At 41.2% G+C, this 17,278-nt stretch overlaps 1 protein-coding gene across 4 annotated transcripts in view; it reads left to right on the plus strand.

Moving 5' to 3' along the window:
- The window catches only part of FAM81A (family with sequence similarity 81 member A), a 63,883-nt gene extending 55,657 nt beyond the window's left edge, over positions 1-8,226 (plus strand). For all 4 annotated transcript variants that reach the window (XM_057488855.1, XM_036903031.2, XM_057488856.1 and 1 more), the window contains 3 exons: positions 3,078-3,213; positions 4,818-5,013; positions 7,619-8,226. In XM_057488855.1, the coding sequence (XP_057344838.1) occupies positions 3,078-3,213; positions 4,818-5,013; positions 7,619-7,743 (457 nt within the window). In that variant the 3' untranslated portion in view covers positions 7,744-8,226. The remainder of the gene's footprint in view (positions 1-3,077; positions 3,214-4,817; positions 5,014-7,618) is intronic.
- Positions 8,227-17,278: the final 9,052 nt, after the last annotated feature.

The following is a 17,278-nucleotide window of genomic DNA, read 5'->3' on the forward strand; positions in this document are numbered from 1 at the left end:
GTGGAGCGCAGACTATGGCCAACCTCATTCAACACAGCCTATGACCAAGCAGTGAACCCAGCTAACAACCCCTCCAAAACAGAGCCAGACAGTGACTCTGCTTGATCACAGAGCACAGTGTCCAGTCCCACTCAATTGCAAGGTATAGCTGGTTGCCCTGTCTGACCAGGAAGCCTAGCTGGTGATGGTGTAGCACAACCAGCAGCCTGTACAATTATGGAGCATAGCCTAAGGCCCCATTTGATCATGAAGCCCTGCAGCCCTGCCTGAACTTGGAGTCCAGCCAGTGGCAGCAGCTGGCATGGGAACACAGCCTGGGGTGCCTTGCAGTCAGGTGCAATTGTGGAGCTCAGCCTGTAGCCCTGTCCAGTCATGAAGTCCAGCCAGCAGCACCACTGTGCCAGCGAACACAGCCTCATACCCCACCTACCAGAGGTAATTGCAGAGCCCCCTAGTGGTTCCACTGGATCATGCATCCCACCTGGCTGTGGAGCTCAGTTATCAGTTCCCGCACAACCTCAGAGCATGGGCAGCAAACCTGCCTAACTAGAGAACTAACAGACATGTACATCCAACAAAAGCAGAATGCAAATTCTTCTTAAGTGTACACAGAACATTCTCCAGATAAATCACATGTTAGGCTACAAAACAAGTCTTAACAAATTAAAGATTGAAATTATATCAAGTACATTTTCCAACCATAATGGTATAAAACTAGAAATCAATAACTGGAGGAAAATTGGAAAATTCACAAATATTCAAAAATTTCACAACACACTCCTGGGTCAAAGAAGATCAAAAGGGAGAATTTAAAAATCTTGAAACAAATGAAAGTGGAAACACAATGTACCAAAACATGGGATGCAGCAGCAAAAGCAGTTTTATGAGGAAAGTTTACAATGATAAATGCCTGTCTTAAGAAAAAAGAAAGATCTCAAATAAACAACCTAACTTTATAAGTCAAGGAATTAGAAAATGAAGAACAAACTAAACACAAAGATAGCTGAAGGAAGAAAATAAAGATTAGTCCAGAAAAAATTTGAGAGTAGAAAAACAATGGGAAAATAGTCAACAAAACTAATTGTTGGTTTTTTTGATGGTTAAACCAAATTGGCAAAACTTTAGTTAGGTTAACGAAAAAAAAAGAAAGAGGACTTAAATAAATACAATTATAAATGAAAGAGGAGATGCTATAACTAATACCACAGAAATACAAAAGGATTTAAGAGGTTCCTGTGAACATCATGCCAACAAATTGGATAACCTAGAAGAAATGGACAAATTTCTGGGAACATATAACTTATCAAGACTGAACATGAAGAAATATAAAATCTGAACAGACCAGTAACAAGGAAGGAGGCTGAATTAGGAATCAAAAATCTGCCAACAAAGAAAACCCCAAAACCAGTGTCTTCATGGATGAATTCTACCAGACATTTAAAGAAGAATGAATACCCATCATTCTCAAACCCTAACAAAAAATTGAAGGGGAGGGAACACTTCCAAACTCATTTTATGAGGCATTGATAATGCAAGAAAAGAACATTACAGGCTAATACCCCTAATGACCACAGATACAAAAATTCTCAACAAAATACAAGCAAACAAATTCAACAACACATTAAAAGGACCACACACCATGATCAGATGGGATTTATCCCTGGGATGCTAGGATGGTTCAGTACAGACAAATCAATAAATGTGATATACCACATTAACAGAAGGATAAAAATCATGTGATCCTCTCAATAGATGTGGAAAAGCACTTGACAAAATTGACATCCTTTTGTGATAAAGACTCAACAAGTGGGATATGGAAGGAATGTATCACTATAATAAAGGCCACATATGACAAGCCAACAGCTAACATATTAAGCAGTGAATGCTGAAAGATTTTCTTCTAAGATCAGGAAGAAGGCAAGGGTGCCCATTCTCACCACTCCTATTCAGTATAGTACTGGAAGTCCTAGCCAGAGCAATTAGACAAGAAAAGGACATAAAAGGCATCCAAGTCAGAAAAAAAGAACTAAAATGACCCCTATTTGCAGATGACATAATCTTATATAGCAAAACTCTAAAAGGCTCCACCAAAAACTGTTGGAATGAATGAATTCAGTAAAGCTTCTATGCTCTGTGGTCACTTGCCCTGGTCAGACAGGGCTGTGGGCTGAGCTTCACCATTGTGTGGGATTTCCAGTTTGGCTTCCTGCCCAGGTAGGGCTGAGAAGCTTTGTTTTGAATGATATGGCCAGAAAGTTGTACTTATTACTTCTACATTGGCCAACTTAGTACTATGGCCACACCTAGCTGCAAGGGAGGCTGGGAGATGTAGTCTCTGGCTAGACAGTCATGTAATCAGATCACATTTGAGGGTTTCTTAATAGGGAGGAAGAGAACAGATACTGCAGATCATTAGGAGATTTTACTAGTGGTGTTCATTTTATTATTACTCTTAACTTGCATATATCCTTTTATACTTTTATTACATTTCATAATAGAAAAGTAATTGAGAGGCAGTAAGTATGGAGTATTATTTGAAGGTATTTGGAAGGGAGAAGACTACAGGAATGGCGGGGTTTTTTTTCTTTCAGTTTTCCTTTTGACTTAAATAAGGAAATATCTATGTGGGGCAAGAGCAATATGGAGAACATTAGAGAGAATGGGATCCAGGCTGCAGCTCTAGGATATACAAGGGAGGAGGAGGAAGGGCCCAGGGAAAGAGGGCAGCACGGAGGGGAGTCAAGACATCGTGTCCTCTGAAGAGCTGGGAGCGCTTTGGACCCTCTGAACTGTAAAGATATGCAAATGGCATGGCTCTGTGTCACTGTGTGACACAACACCCCCACACAGCTCTTCATGCATAGGAAATAGCATCAGGTGCTTTTCTGCTGTATCCTCCACCCCACCTTCCCAACCTAGTGCTAACTGCAATTCTAACAAAAGATAAAACATGTAATTCCAAGTGAGCTGAGTTTAATGCTGACATGTTTATGAGAAATTTGGTAGTTGGAGACTGAGATTGTTTGATGTCTTTTAAAAGTTGTTTCATGTCTAACTTACTACTTTTCTTATTTTAGATTTAAAGGTACAGTTGAGGAACTCAGTAATGAGATTTTATCTGCACGGAATTGGTTGCAACAGGAACAAGAACGGATAGAAAAAGAACTTTTACAGAAAATTGATCAGCTTTCCTTGATTGTTAAAGAAAACAGTGTAGGTATTGATGTTTACCAATAATACAGTAAAGTTATTCAGTGGGGACCTGCAATATGGATGAATAATACCTAGTAACTAATTACTGATTTATTTAGTACCACATTAAGCTGTTCAATTGTTTCTTGCCTTAGAATCCATTTCCATGGTTTATATTGATTCTTTATATTCATTATAAAGAGATGAAGCAGTTGGACTTGTTTTGGTTAGCAAAGGCTAAGTAAAAAATTATAATACATCCAGCTGTGTTGAATTTAAATCAAGACCTTAAAAATGAACCAAATTGTCCATCTGCATTTCTAAATAAAACTAACAACTACAAACTTCATCCTAATTTGTTTTAATTTCATGATCTAGTTAACAGTGTTGGCCAAATTTCTCCCTCCAGGTCCGTCCATCATACTGTAGCCACAGTATGAGGACTCATGGTGCAAATGCCAACAGAATCCACCATTCCCTTTTCCATCTTCCTTCTCCTTTTACCCCACTCTCCCATAGAACCGAGGTTTGCAGAACTGCTTAAAACCCATATCAGGAAAGCTTTGCATATATGATAATTCAAAATCAGGCTCTGAAACCAGTACTTGGCAAGAAGATTTTTTGGTTTGGTTTTTTAATCTGGCCATATCACTCTCCCTTCAGTTTTTTTTTTTTTTTTTTTTTTTGCACTGCTTTCTCCTGTTGCACTTTGATGGAGCAGAAGTGATTGGTGCAGTTTGCCTCTCTGTTATTGCTGAACAGTAGAGTAGCAAATTCCGCATTAAAAAACATCAAGGGAGCTTTGTTATTCTGTAGACTACTAACAGCTTGGTGTTTATAGTCCTGGCCTCCAGAGCTACCTGCAGACAGATAACCCATAAACCAAGCATGGTGGAAGGGAAAGGAAAGAAAACATTTAATATTCCAAATATTTCTTTAAGTGTTCTCCTATATTATCAGATCTACTGATTGATTTACTTAGATTCAGACCACTACATTTGTAGGCTTCTGGGTCTTTAGATCCCTGTTTATTTTTACACGTGGATTGGTTTAAACACTAACAGTAATCTCAGGATAATGGCAGCTTAAGCTAGAATCTTGTTTCTCTTTCACGTATGTCTGGGTGTAGGGAATGCAGGGCTGATGTGGCAGCTTGTCTAACCTCAGCAACCCAGGATCCTTCTGCCTTAACTCTGCCAGTCCTAGAGAGTGACCCTTGTCCTCATAGTTTAATATGGCTGCTAGACTTCCAGCCATTATGAATGAATTCCAGGAACAGAGGAAGAAGGAAGGAAGGCAGTGAGTATATGCCTCAACTGCCTTTAGCCTTTCTTAGAACCTGCCACATAGACTTGTACTTACATCTCATTGGCCGGAACTTAATCATACAGCCACCCCAAACTCAGCAGACGGTAGAAAAGGTAGTCTTTATTCTGGGTGACCTGATACCCAGCTGAAAATCAGGGTCTGTTAAGAAGAAAGGGAGAATGGATGTTTGAGTGAGCAACAAGCAACCTTTGTGATTCTGTTCTCTGCAGATTGTTGTTAAATGATATGACCGATGCAAATGCAATGCAGGCTTTGTTTTCGGAGTAATCAGGTGCACTTCTTATCATGGATCTCAGGGAGCCAGTGAAAGGGACGTGGAAAAGAAACTCAGCCAGATGTCAGCCAGACTTGACAAAATAGAAGAGAGTCAAAAGAAGACTATGGAAGTGCAGAGAACAAAACAAGAAGAGGAGAAGGTGCATGGGCGAATCACCAAGCTGGAATTACAGATGAACGAGGACATGAAGGAAATGAAAGCAGAAGTTGATGCTGGTAGGCCAAAAAGAAAACAGCTCTCTTGGTTTATATTCTGTTTGACCCAAAGCCCAATTAATTAGTATCGCTCTACAACTACCTATGAACCCAGCTAATGGTAGTAACAGTGACATGCCCTTAGGTGGTTTTCTAAGTAGCTGTGCTGTATGAAGCTAAATGTTTTGGTTCCTAGTACATGAAAAGCCACCATGAGGCACAGGCAAACAAAACTAGAATTGCTTAGCTTGCAACTGATAGGCATTTTCTTTAGTCCCATCTGTGGATTCTTTCCTGTTTGTAGCCAAGGTCATTATGTCTCAGAAATAAACATATCTTTGAGGGGTTTATGCAGGCTTATTTAGGCTGCTGGAAGTATACCACCATGGTAATGAATTATTTTCCTCTATCAGAAGTCCACAGGGCCCATGAATTCACATTTGGTTAGAAGAAATAGCTAAAGCCAATTTCCAGTTCTGAAGTGCTACCATATGAAGGACAGATTAGGTTTATACTCTGAGCTCAGGAATACAGAACTAGGACCAATAAGTGGACGTTACCCAAAGATGATTTTTGACTTAATATAAGGCAGAAGTATCCTTAATGGGTCCTAAAAAGACACTGGTGGCTTTCTGAGCTTGAGAACTCTTTGTTACTGAAAGTATTCAAGCAGAGACTGGTTGACTGTGGTCAGGAAAGAGAAGACAGTCTTACATGGTGTGAGACCAGGGATGAAATTATCTCCCAGCTTTTTCCAATTCTATGGTTCCATCATTTTCTTTTGTGGAATTGTTCTACTTTGGTCATATGGAAAAAAAATATTTATGCCAAGAATAGTTTTGTTGTTACTACCAAAAGTTTATTATTTTATTTAACTGGAAGCCACGATTAAATTTATGAATTGAAGAACTTGTAAGATAAAAATGAATTTTCTTTGTCTGTGGGCTATTAGAATACGGTATTTTAATATTTCATTGATATTTAACTTTGCATCATTTCCGGAGTGGATTTCCTATTGTCTATTCAACATACCATTGATATTGTTAATTTTTAGTATCTACTAAGAAATGTATATGAGCCCTTTTAAAATGCCAAATATAGTTGACCTTTAAACAACTTGGGGATTAAGGGCACCAACCCCTGATGCAGTTGAAAATCCATGAATAGCCTGGAAGCCTTACCAATAACATAAATAGTTAATTGATACATATTTTGTATCATGTGTGTATTACCTACCATATTTTTACAATGAACTAGAAAAAAGAAAATATTTTTTCAAATTGTTGCAAATCTCCAAAAAAATTTTAATGTATTTTATTTAAGAAAATCTGCACATAAGTAGACTTGTGCAGTTCAAACCTATGCTGTTTAAGGGTCAACTATAGTTTTTATTATAAAAACAATACACTTCTTAATGGAAAATCATAAAGCATAAAATATTTTCTAAAAATTCCCAGAAAGTTTCTCACCCAGTGGTCATTTTTATTTCTATCTTTCCATACATATAGGATATATATGTGCTTTTTCAAATGAAAGTTCATGCTATACATGCTGGTTTGTAACATACTCTTTTATTTAATAATATGTTTTATCTTCCCATTCAATAAGACCATTATTTTTTAATAATTTTTTCATGAATTACCATATAAAGAAAATTTCCTGAGAGAAAATTCTGAATTTACTAATGAAGACCTCTTAAACATTTATTTTAGAAACCAGTAGGGATACAGAATAATATGAAATGTTCTTTTGATGTGGAACTATTTCTTTTTTAGCCTTTTATTTGGGAATAATTACATATTTAGGAAAACTGCAAGAGTAGTCCCCAAACTCCATATATCTTCCATCTCGATTAAGCAATTGTTAACATTGTGGAAATTTGTTTAATCCCTGTGTGTGTGTGTGTGTGTGTGTGTGAGACTATGTTTTTTTCCTAAATCATTTAGGAGTAGGTTGCAGAACTCATGATGCCTTTTTCCCCTTTTTTAAAGTTTCACTGTATATACCCAAAGATCAAGGACATTCTCCAACAACTATGGTATGGTGTATATCAGTGAAATATTTTTCAATGTCCACTTTTCAGTTTTGCCATTGTTTCCTCTATAGCAAACCTTCCCTGCTCTAGGTTCTAATCCAGAATCAGAGATCGTATTTGTTAACATGTTACTTAATTTAGCCTCTTAATCTGGATCAGTTCCTCGCTGATACTGACGTCATTAAAGAACACAGGCTAGCATTTTGTGGATAGCCTGCGCTTCCTCTTGATCAGATTCAGGTGGGGCATGTTGGACAGGACTGCGCAGAAGTGTTGGTGTTTCCCAGGTGCCTTATCGGGCACATGAATTCGGTGTCTCCTGGTACTGAATGTTAGTTCTGTCACTTGGTTAAAGTGCTTCTGTCAGAGTCTCTGTTGTAATAATTCCTTTCCTCCTTTGTAAAAAAAAAAAGTCTGTAGGGAGATACTGTGAAACTATGCAACTATCCTGTTTCCCATCAAACTATTACTTCAGTACCTTTAGTATCTACTGATAAGTTCTGTCCAAATCAACTATTACTATATGCTGTAGACTTTGACACAGCATTATTTTTTAATATTAACTTGTGTGAAATTTACCTCTTGTTCAAGGGTTTACAGCCATCTATGAAAGCATAGGATCCCTCAGGCAAGTTCTTGAAGCCAGGATGAAGCTGGACAAGGACCAGCTACAGAAGCAGATCCAGCAGGTGCAGAAGCCAGAAGCTCCCCTGTGAAGGGGGCAACGAGGACCTTGGAGGTGGTTTTGCCGGTGGGACTGGGAGCCCGATGCCTCCGTGGTGAGGCCGCCGCTGCATTCAGGATGGCTCTCGCCATGGCGTGCATGTGCCAGGAAATGTGTTTTCATGGGTCTTAATGTTTGCCTTGAGTCTTGAAAACACTCTTTCTTTAAAAGTATTAAAAACGGTTTTTACCACTTTATTCCACTTCTCTAAATTCAATGGAATCACCCCCCTGCCCCGCCCCACCCCCGACCAGCCCTGGATTTTGAAAGGCTTCTATCCCCTTCGTTTTATGAATGAAAAGACTTAACAATTTTCCTTCAATGCTTGACGCTCTAGCCAAGACTTGACTATTTTGAAATAATGTCATGGTGATTTTTTAAATTAAGAAAATAATGAATTGTCACAGGAATGTGTTGCTCCTTACCCTAAATTAAGAGAATGTCCGGCTAGATTAAAATTCAACCTTTGAGTCCATATTTGGATTTTATTATTGTTATTGTTATCTGTACATATCTTATTTGTTTATCTTCTTGTAATCTGTCTTTTGTAGGGGGAAGGGATTTAACATTTGGGAAAAACCCCATCATTTATATAATGAAAATAGTTTTAAAATTGATGACTGCCATATAGATTATAATTTCAAATGGAAACTCAAGACAATTATCTACATAACGCAAGGCACAACATCTACACTGACCACCTAGTTATACCAGGTTTTAATATTGAAAGTTTTTTCAATTATCCACAGCCTGTACTGTGATAGCCATATATTTAATAATGGTATGGTGGTTAATAGTCTATTGTGCAATTAACAGTTCATTAATCAAACTAGAATGTGAGAGTTTTTCACAAAACTTTATGATCTCCTCTCTAAATGTTTCCATAATTGGCACAAAGTGCTAAGGTTTGCATATACTTATTGTAACTGTATTCTGTGCCTTGGCTTTATCACGTTGGTGCACCGTACCCTATACAGTTTTGCAGACAAAATAGAAGGCATGAAAATACATCAGAGTTATGATGTGAAAATGGGATCCTATGTATTTTTTAGACGTTCTAAGAATTTTATCACTGTTAAGACACTCCTCATTCAGTATCATTAATGGACTAGACCTTCATACTTTTGTATGGACGGAGAAGCAAATTGATATATTGCATTTATAACACTGTCAAGAAACTCACTTTGAGCAACTTTGTAGATGGTTGATAGGTGTTTTATTTTCAATTGCCATATTTGAGTGGACATTGAAAATTGGCACCTGTGTTGTTTTGTTCACCGATGTATGTAAAAATGGAAAGTGCAACACACACCGTTCTAAACTGTGAGGGTGCCCAGGGAAAGGAAAACGGGAATACTTTAAACATTTTAAAACTCATACAAAGTTCTTTTTTTGTTTGCCAAGGACTCAGGAAAATTAAAGCATTTTTTATTTTTAGGATAAATCATAAATGAATTATCTAACTGGCTGTTAATGTTTACCCATATAAAATATGCTGCTAAAGTATATGTTTGACCTCCAATGGCTTGACAAAATCAAAACCTGAGAAGTTATGTAAGGAATAGTCATCCAACACATTTCCTTATTTTGTCACAACTCTGTATAGGAAGACTATTTCCACTTAATAATTGAAGAAAAAGACTATGCTCTTTTGCACTCAGAAAGGAAATTTCTTTTTGTGATAGAGTAACCATGTTTAGTACAGGTCTCCACGTTTAGGCACAAGCCACAGCACAGAGAGCCACGGCCCCTCCAGCGTCTCTCCCCTCTGTGATTTCTGAGGAGGGAGTCAGCACACGTGACAACCTGGAAGAGGGTGTCAGCGGACACACGCTGGGCTCAGGCCGAGAGGGTGACGTGAGCAGGTCTGGGATGGGAGCCGTCCGCTGCATTGCTCAGGCGCTTCCCATTCTGCCAGCCCCACATCATGAGTAGGGGGTCTCCACCTGGCTACATGTGGGAATCGCCTGGGGTGTCCAAAAAACTGCTGATGCCCAGACTACCCCAGGCCAGTTAAGTTGGAACCTCTGGGTGGTGGGACGCAGGCATCGTTTCGTGTTAAGGCCCCTGGGTGATTCACGTGCCACTGAGCTCCAGCGCACTGTTATCACCCAAGTTTAAATGAGGATCAGCTGCCATGGTCTTTCCTTTACCAGAAATTTGCAATAAAAAGAATAAAGCTTCCAAATAAATGTGTATGATTTTTAAATTTCAAGACCTTTGGCGTGAGGCAGAATTTAATTTGGCAAGATTCCATGGGAAATCCTTTTACCTCTGTGTGGAAACCCTTTGGTGGTTGAATAAAGTGCTCCAAGTCCTGGCAGAACTGCTGGGACCTGGGAAGCCACAGGGAGCTGCCCCCTCGGTGGATCTCCCAGGCCAAGGGCACCTTCTCGCCTCTGGAACAATGCCAGCTGGTGGCTCCTAGTGAGTGCTGGGTGCCCGGGCCGCAGCCTTGGTGTGTGGTAACTCATTTCCTTACAACAGTGACTTAAGTACTGTTTGTTTTCCCATTTTACAGATGAGAAAGCTGCATCAGCTACAGGTTGAGCAACTTGCCTGAAATGCCACAGCCAGTATGTGGGAGCCATGGCTAAACAGGCAGCCTCCTTCCACAGTTGGGGTGCCCACCCAGTCCACCACACTGTCCCTGAAGATACCTTCTTTTATTCCCACCTAACTCACTTGCTATGCCACTGACACCTACCCATCTCTGCATGGCTGCATAGTGGCACCCTCTGGGTCCCTTTGCTTTTTAATGCCCCAACTCCAAGTACCTAAGAGAGGCAAACGTATCGGCTTTGCCTAGGTCTGATGTCTTCCTCTGGTTTTATCAGTGGAGGCAAGGGAAAGCAGGTCAGTCAGTGTCTCAGGGCTGTAGGGTCACCGGCATTGCATCCCTGTGCTTGGGCTGTCCTAGGCAGTGGACTGTGGTTCTGTGAACTGGGAGATGCATGTAAGGCCATAGCAGAACAGAAAATATGGTTCCCTCGAAATTGTGGTTATCCCACTAGGCTTTCAGCCTGAAACAAATCACAAACCACTCGTGACTTCCAGGAAACTCAACTGAAACTATATGGAGTTTTTCTGACATTGCCCTCTTCTAGCTGTGTTACCTCGGGCAGTCCTCTTAACCTCTCTGAGTCTCAGTTCTTTCATCTGTAGAATGGAGATTATAATTTAAAAAAGGGGCTAGGTTATAATTTTCAAAATGCTAGTGTTTGCAGCATTGGGTATCAAGTAGTGAAAAATGGAGTGAGAAAGGGGAGATACTGGTGACGTTACACAGAAAGTATATTGGAGGAGTCCATGTTTTCAACTAAAATGTCCCATTATCTGCTGGGACCATTTATGGAAAGTGACTAACCTCCAGAGAAAGTGATATCCCAGCCTGAGACACAAGAGAGCAGAAGAGCGTGGAGGAAGGGATGAGCAGACAGGCAGAATGTGGGGAAGGGCCGGGAGACCCTCAGGCTAGTCAGTCTTATCGCTGGGGCAGGCATGGCTTCCCCAGGCATGAGCCTGAGATGAGGTGCATCCACCACAAGGACCAGCATTGGGATCAATGGGATCAGAGCTGGTTAAAGGACAAACTCCATTTCAGCAGGGGTAAAGGTTGGTATGGAGGCTGAGGGTGCACAGCCCAGAGTTTAAGTTGGGAAATGAGATCCAGAACAGGTGGTGCTGGGCCCCAATGGCCAGTTGGCATTTGAGGCTTGTTTGTATAGATTGGAAGAGCCAATGGCAGACTAGACTGACAAAAGGTATGTGTTGTATGCAAACAACTGTCAGCTCTGTAGGAAAGGAAAACCTGGCAGGTGAATTCAGAATCCCACCGAGTGGTGGCATTGGCTGTATAGAATTATACTTAAAATAATGTATAGCAGATTATATTTCTCACTCTGGGTTTTGGATTCAGTTAATCTCAAAAACTTATTTCATCATCCACATAAATCCAGAGTTAAGGGACTATTCTAGGTATCCTGTTACATAGATAACGTGCATTGCAGACCCACCTGACTATTAGTCAAGATTCTGGCTTTGGTAGGCAGTCTTGAAAATGTCTCCCAATGGTTCCCCACCTCCTGATATTCTCCCTCTTGTGCAGCCCCCTCAAGTGGGCTGGACTTAACTTACTTCTCATGAATAGAGTATGGCAGAAGTGATGGGTTGTCACTTCTATGGTTAGGTTATAAAAAGCTTGTGGCTTCCTTCTTGGTCTTTCTCATCACTTGTGCTGGGGGAGGCAGGCTGTCCTGGCATAAGCAGCCTTACGGAGAGGGTTGTGTGATGTGGCAAGAAACTGAGGCCCTCAGCCCAACAGCCTGAAATGAACTGACCCTTTCTACACTCATGTGAGTGACCTTGGAAATGAATCCCCTTACCCAAAAGACATGAAAGCAGAAACTTGGATGGTTGTACACTAATGATCATAGCAGCATTATTCACAATAGCCAAATGGTTGAAGTGACCCAAGTGTCCATCAAAAGATGAATGGATGAGCCCCTGTGGTATATACACACCATGGAATACTATTCAGCCATAAAAAGGAAGGAAATTCTGTCACATGCTATATAGGCTGGATGAACCTTGAGAACATTATGCCAGGTGAAATAAGCCACTCGCAGACATCTATTGTATTATTCCAGTTACATGAGGTACCTAGAACAGTCATGTTCAGAGACAGTAGTGTGATAGTTGCCGGTGGTGGCTGGGGGTGGGATAGAGAACGGGGAATTAGGAGCTAATGGGTATAGAGTTTCAGTCGGGGAAGATGACAAAGTTGGGGAGATGGATGGTGATGTTTGCACATTGTGAATGTACTTAATGACCCAGAACTGTATGCTTATAAATAGTTAAAATAGCAAATTTTATGTATATCTTACTACAATTAACAAAACAAAGAAGTGGCTCCTGCCAGCCCTTCAGATGAGCCCACAGCCCTGGCAACTTTACTGCAACCTCATGAGAGACCTTGAGCCAGAGACACCTAGCTAAGCCATGCCCACATTTCTGACCCACAGACATTGTGAGATAACAAATATGTGTTGTTTTAAGTCACTACATTTTGGAGTAACCTTATACATAGCAATAGATAACTAATATACTGGCACTGGGCAATCTCGACTTAGTTATTTTGTGGAAGTGCTTATTTCTTGTGTTACAAATTACATGTTCATATATAATGTAATTTAATATACTTTCTGAGCAGGAAATGACTTAAAAAATGTGTACAAAATGGCATATAGGCCATATCACATTTCATTTTTGTATTACACTATTTGATATGTACTATTATTTCCATCTTGCATTAACTAATATTATATAGGAGTTGAAATTGAGACACAGGTCATATAGCTAATTAATGCAGGAATCCTTATCTGTCTCCAAAGGCCAGGCTACCATTTTGCTTCAAGATAAGAAAGCCAACGCCCAACACATACAGTGATTTGTTCAATACCCTACCGCTGTTTGAAATCAATACTGTCTGGCTTAGTGGTTCTCAAAGTGTCCCCAGACCAGCAGTATCGTTATCACCTGGGAACTTGAATGTAAACGCTCAGCCCCATCCCAGACCTACTGAATCGGAAACTGAGATTGGCTCAGCAAATCTGCTTTAACAAGTCCTGCAGATTCTAATGCAAGTTAAATGTGAAAATCACTGACTTGGAACTGCACTGTATTAAAGTAGCCATTAGTCACAGGTGGCCATTTAAATGTAAACATAAATTAGACAACAGACTATTGGTTACCATAGGGAGGTGGAGTGGATGGATGGGTGAAAAAGGTGAAGGGGATAAAGAGGTACAAACTGCAAGCTGTACAGAAATGCATGATGAACAACATATCAAACCTTAGAAAAAGGCCAGATCCAGCTGTTCTGTGTGGGGGCATTTTGGAACTGAGGCGAAGAGAAAAATGTGTGTCCCTATATACATGTTTCGTATAATTTCATTTAAAATTATGATATTTTGTTCATTAGGGCCTTTTTTTCATTTGGTTGGTTGAGATTTTTAGAAATGTTGCTACAAAGTATTGTCTTCACAAGGTTTTGGCTGCTCCTCGCCTTACATTCAGCAGTTGAGGTGAGTGCCTCAGTCCCCTTAATCCCGGCCCTGTTCACATGTCTAGATATTTGGAGCTAAACGAAGTACTCGATGATTGTAATTAGCTTATCTCAGCGTGTCTCTTTGTTTCAGAGGGTCTCTGGTCTGTTTTTATCCCTAATTGCCATGCTTTGTTTAATTTTCAAACTTGTGACTCGATTCTTCTTGGAAATAGGTTGGGACACAAAGTAAAGATCTGACGCCTCTTTGAGGCTTGGAGGAAGAGCGCAGGGGAGCAGGGACGGTGGGGAGGAAGGGGTTTGCGTGTCCCCCGCCCTTGCTGCCATCCCCGAAGTGTTCTCCCCAACGCCGGGCCAGCCCTCTGAGCTTCACTGTTCTTTGCTGCCCCCGTGTGGAGAGAGCAGAAACTCCTACCGTATCCACTTCGATAGGAAGAACCCGGAACCAAGCAGTGCCTCAGTGTAAGCGGCCTTGGAGATCACTGAGCTCAATTCTCGCATTTTCTGGAACAGGAAACTGAGTGCCAGAGAAGTTAGAAGTGGGCTTGTAGGGGAGGATTCACGATAGTATGATAGGCAGACTGTGACCATAAGAGTGATTTAGTGCCGGCTCGGCACTGGCTGGGTGCAGCAGGTGACCAAACATCGAGATTTCTGCCTTTGTCCAGAGTTTTAATTCTAGTGTATATTGGGGCAGGAGAGAAGACAAGCAATGACCAGGTGGGTCAGTTGATGGTAAGTGCTTTGAAGGAAAGTAAAGCAGGGGCAGGGGCTTGGGACAACCCCGGGCGGAGGCACCCGTCAAGCGCAGGAGGGCCGAAGGGTTTGCTGAGAAACAAAGACCTGAATGAGTTAAGGGGGAGCCAGGCGATCTGGGGCAAGAATTCCCTACATCGTATTGTCCTTATGAAATAATGCTATTAACAATTCAGGCGTTCAGTGTCCGTCTTGTTGCTAATATGTTGTTCTTCCAGCTACACGGTCAGTAGGGGCTTCCTGCTCCTGGAATCTGAAAGCCTCACGGTCCCCCTCAGTTTCCATACCCATATTCCCTGTATGAAATAGCTGTTTGAAATACCAGGGAGATTTCTGCTTTCCTGAATGGATCCCAATTTACATAATGCTTAAAGAGATGAAGTGCACCTGGGATTATCACTATTATCATTCTCCATCCACACACCTGCCTGTCGTCCGCGCTCCTTGGAACTTCCTGCTAGCGCTCTCTACTGACCAACACCACCCCTTCTAGCCAAGCGTTTTTGAGGGTGCCTCACGTTGTGCTAGGCGCTGATGCCCGCTTCCGCCGGAGCCCAGGACCGCGCCGGTCCTTGCAGGCCCTCAGGAGGGCTCCCTAGAGTCTGGCTAAGGAACTTACATGTCTCACAGCTGCTGTGCTGGCGCGCAAACCCTGCTGGACAGGAAGGAATGCTGCTTTCTTAAGAATTCAGCCTTCTCCGCTCTCCCCACAATGTTCTCAGCTTCCTCAAACCTACCCGGGCATTCCTGCCAGTTTTTTTCAGCTCCAGATTTCACCCCAAGAGGAAGGAAAGCGGGGCCAAGTTTGTTAGCTTCTTTCCCCTCCTCACACCCCACTGGGGTCAAGGAGCTGGGCTATTTCTGCTTCCTCTCTGGGGCGGCTATCGGCTCTGTCCTCTCCTCCTCATTCCTGGGGATGGGGGAGCCTAGCCCTGCTGGCGGAAGGGGAGTTCTCTCTGTGCGGTGGAGGCAGGTTTATACCCTGGCCTGGAGTCGGTGGCCTTTGACAGTAGCTGGAGCTAAAGGAATTTAGAAAATTCTTTTTCTCCTGACAAAGCCTGGCTTTAAAGATTTATCTTCCTATGTTTTCAAGATATCTATTCTGGATTTCAAAACTGAACGGGGACTGCCTTCTGTTGGCATTCCTGCTGTTACCATTCCAATTCTCCCTCTGGGCAAATGGATGCTTCTGCAGAGTAAGGGGGCAGGTGGGGGGCAGGGACATGCAAATGACACAAGCAAATTATTTAAAAAATACTCTCCCCATTACGTATACCTGCACATCCTGAGACCGTGACCTACTTGAAGGCATGGTCACATTTCCCCAAATATTTCAAAAATGTCTAACAGAAGTCAGATGCTAACCATAAAGGGACTGGTCGATGAACTAAAATTTCAGGTTTCCTTCTATTGTCTCATATGGTAACAGCTCCTGCCAGTGCAGCTTCCTGTGCCAGATTAATTAGAAGCTCTAATTAATAGTTCCTGATTACTTGTCTTTGATTAATGACAAGTAAAATGAATTGTTTAATTAATTAACTTTTATTGACTAATATTTCTAAAGGGTCTATATTTGGAGATAAAATGCCAAGAGGAGGGTAAAAATATCAGGCACCAGGAATTAGTCATTCATGGAACACTTACTCTTTGCCAAGAGCTTTTATGCCCTTTCTCTCTTTTATGCACATGTTATTTATGGGCAGTGTGAAAAATAAATTTCATGACAGACCTCTTTTCAACGGGTGTTCTAAAAGCTAGATGGTGTAGAATTCTCTGGCTTCATAACCATTCAGGAAGAAGTCATTTCAGTTAACCTCATTTTGGCTTTTGAACTAAACTATTGAACTATAAATTCTACCACTAGATGGAGCAATACGCTAGATTTTTTTTTTTGACAGATTGAAGAAAAACCTATACCTCCTACGCACACCCACTTTACAATTTCTTAAATAACGGTGATCCGATACATGTATAGCACTTTGTAATTAACAAACTACTTTTACCTAAATATTCGGCCCTTATAACACCCCATGTTGTTATTCTTATTTTCATTCTCAGGTGAAGAAACTAATTTTCACTGAACCCCTATTACGTGCCAGATACTTCAAAATTCTTCTCGTTTAATTTGGACAACCCAGTGAGTAAGAAATTAGTGTTTCTATTTTGCAAACAGGGAAACTAAGGCTCAAGAATGTTTGGACAAGGTCCTATCTCTGGGGAAGCAAGGCTGAGCACCCAGATTCTTTGATTTCCAGGTCTAGTGCATTTCCTGCTACAACCATGTAACATTCCTAAAACTCCCGGGAAGGAATTCCTGTACCAGGGCCGTCCTTTGCACAGATCCATGCAGGTCTGCATGTCACAGACCTTTAAAGCTGCAGAAGGGGAAGGAGGAGGGTGAGAAAGGAGTGGAAGTTAGCATTATAGCATCAGTGTACAAGACTCATTAGTTTCAGACTGAAAAAAAATCCCTCTTCTCTTTCATAACTTTTCTTGCCACCTTGTTTTGGTGACACCTCCTTTAGTAGTTCTCATCTACTGCAGGCAGTTGTAGGTTCCCGGGGCCTTTGAATAAAGCCCCCTGGGTGTTCATTATTCTCTGAGAGAAAATGGTTGTTGGTGGTGAGAGTTCTCTCTTTACATTGTGATTTCCCCCCCTCTGGACCCTGAATCTCTCTCAAAATATAAACTGTAGTCTAATGTT

The sequence above is a fragment of the Manis pentadactyla genome, chromosome 11 (assembly GCF_030020395.1).
Source record: "Manis pentadactyla isolate mManPen7 chromosome 11, mManPen7.hap1, whole genome shotgun sequence".
Taxonomy (NCBI): domain Eukaryota; kingdom Metazoa; phylum Chordata; class Mammalia; order Pholidota; family Manidae; genus Manis; species Manis pentadactyla.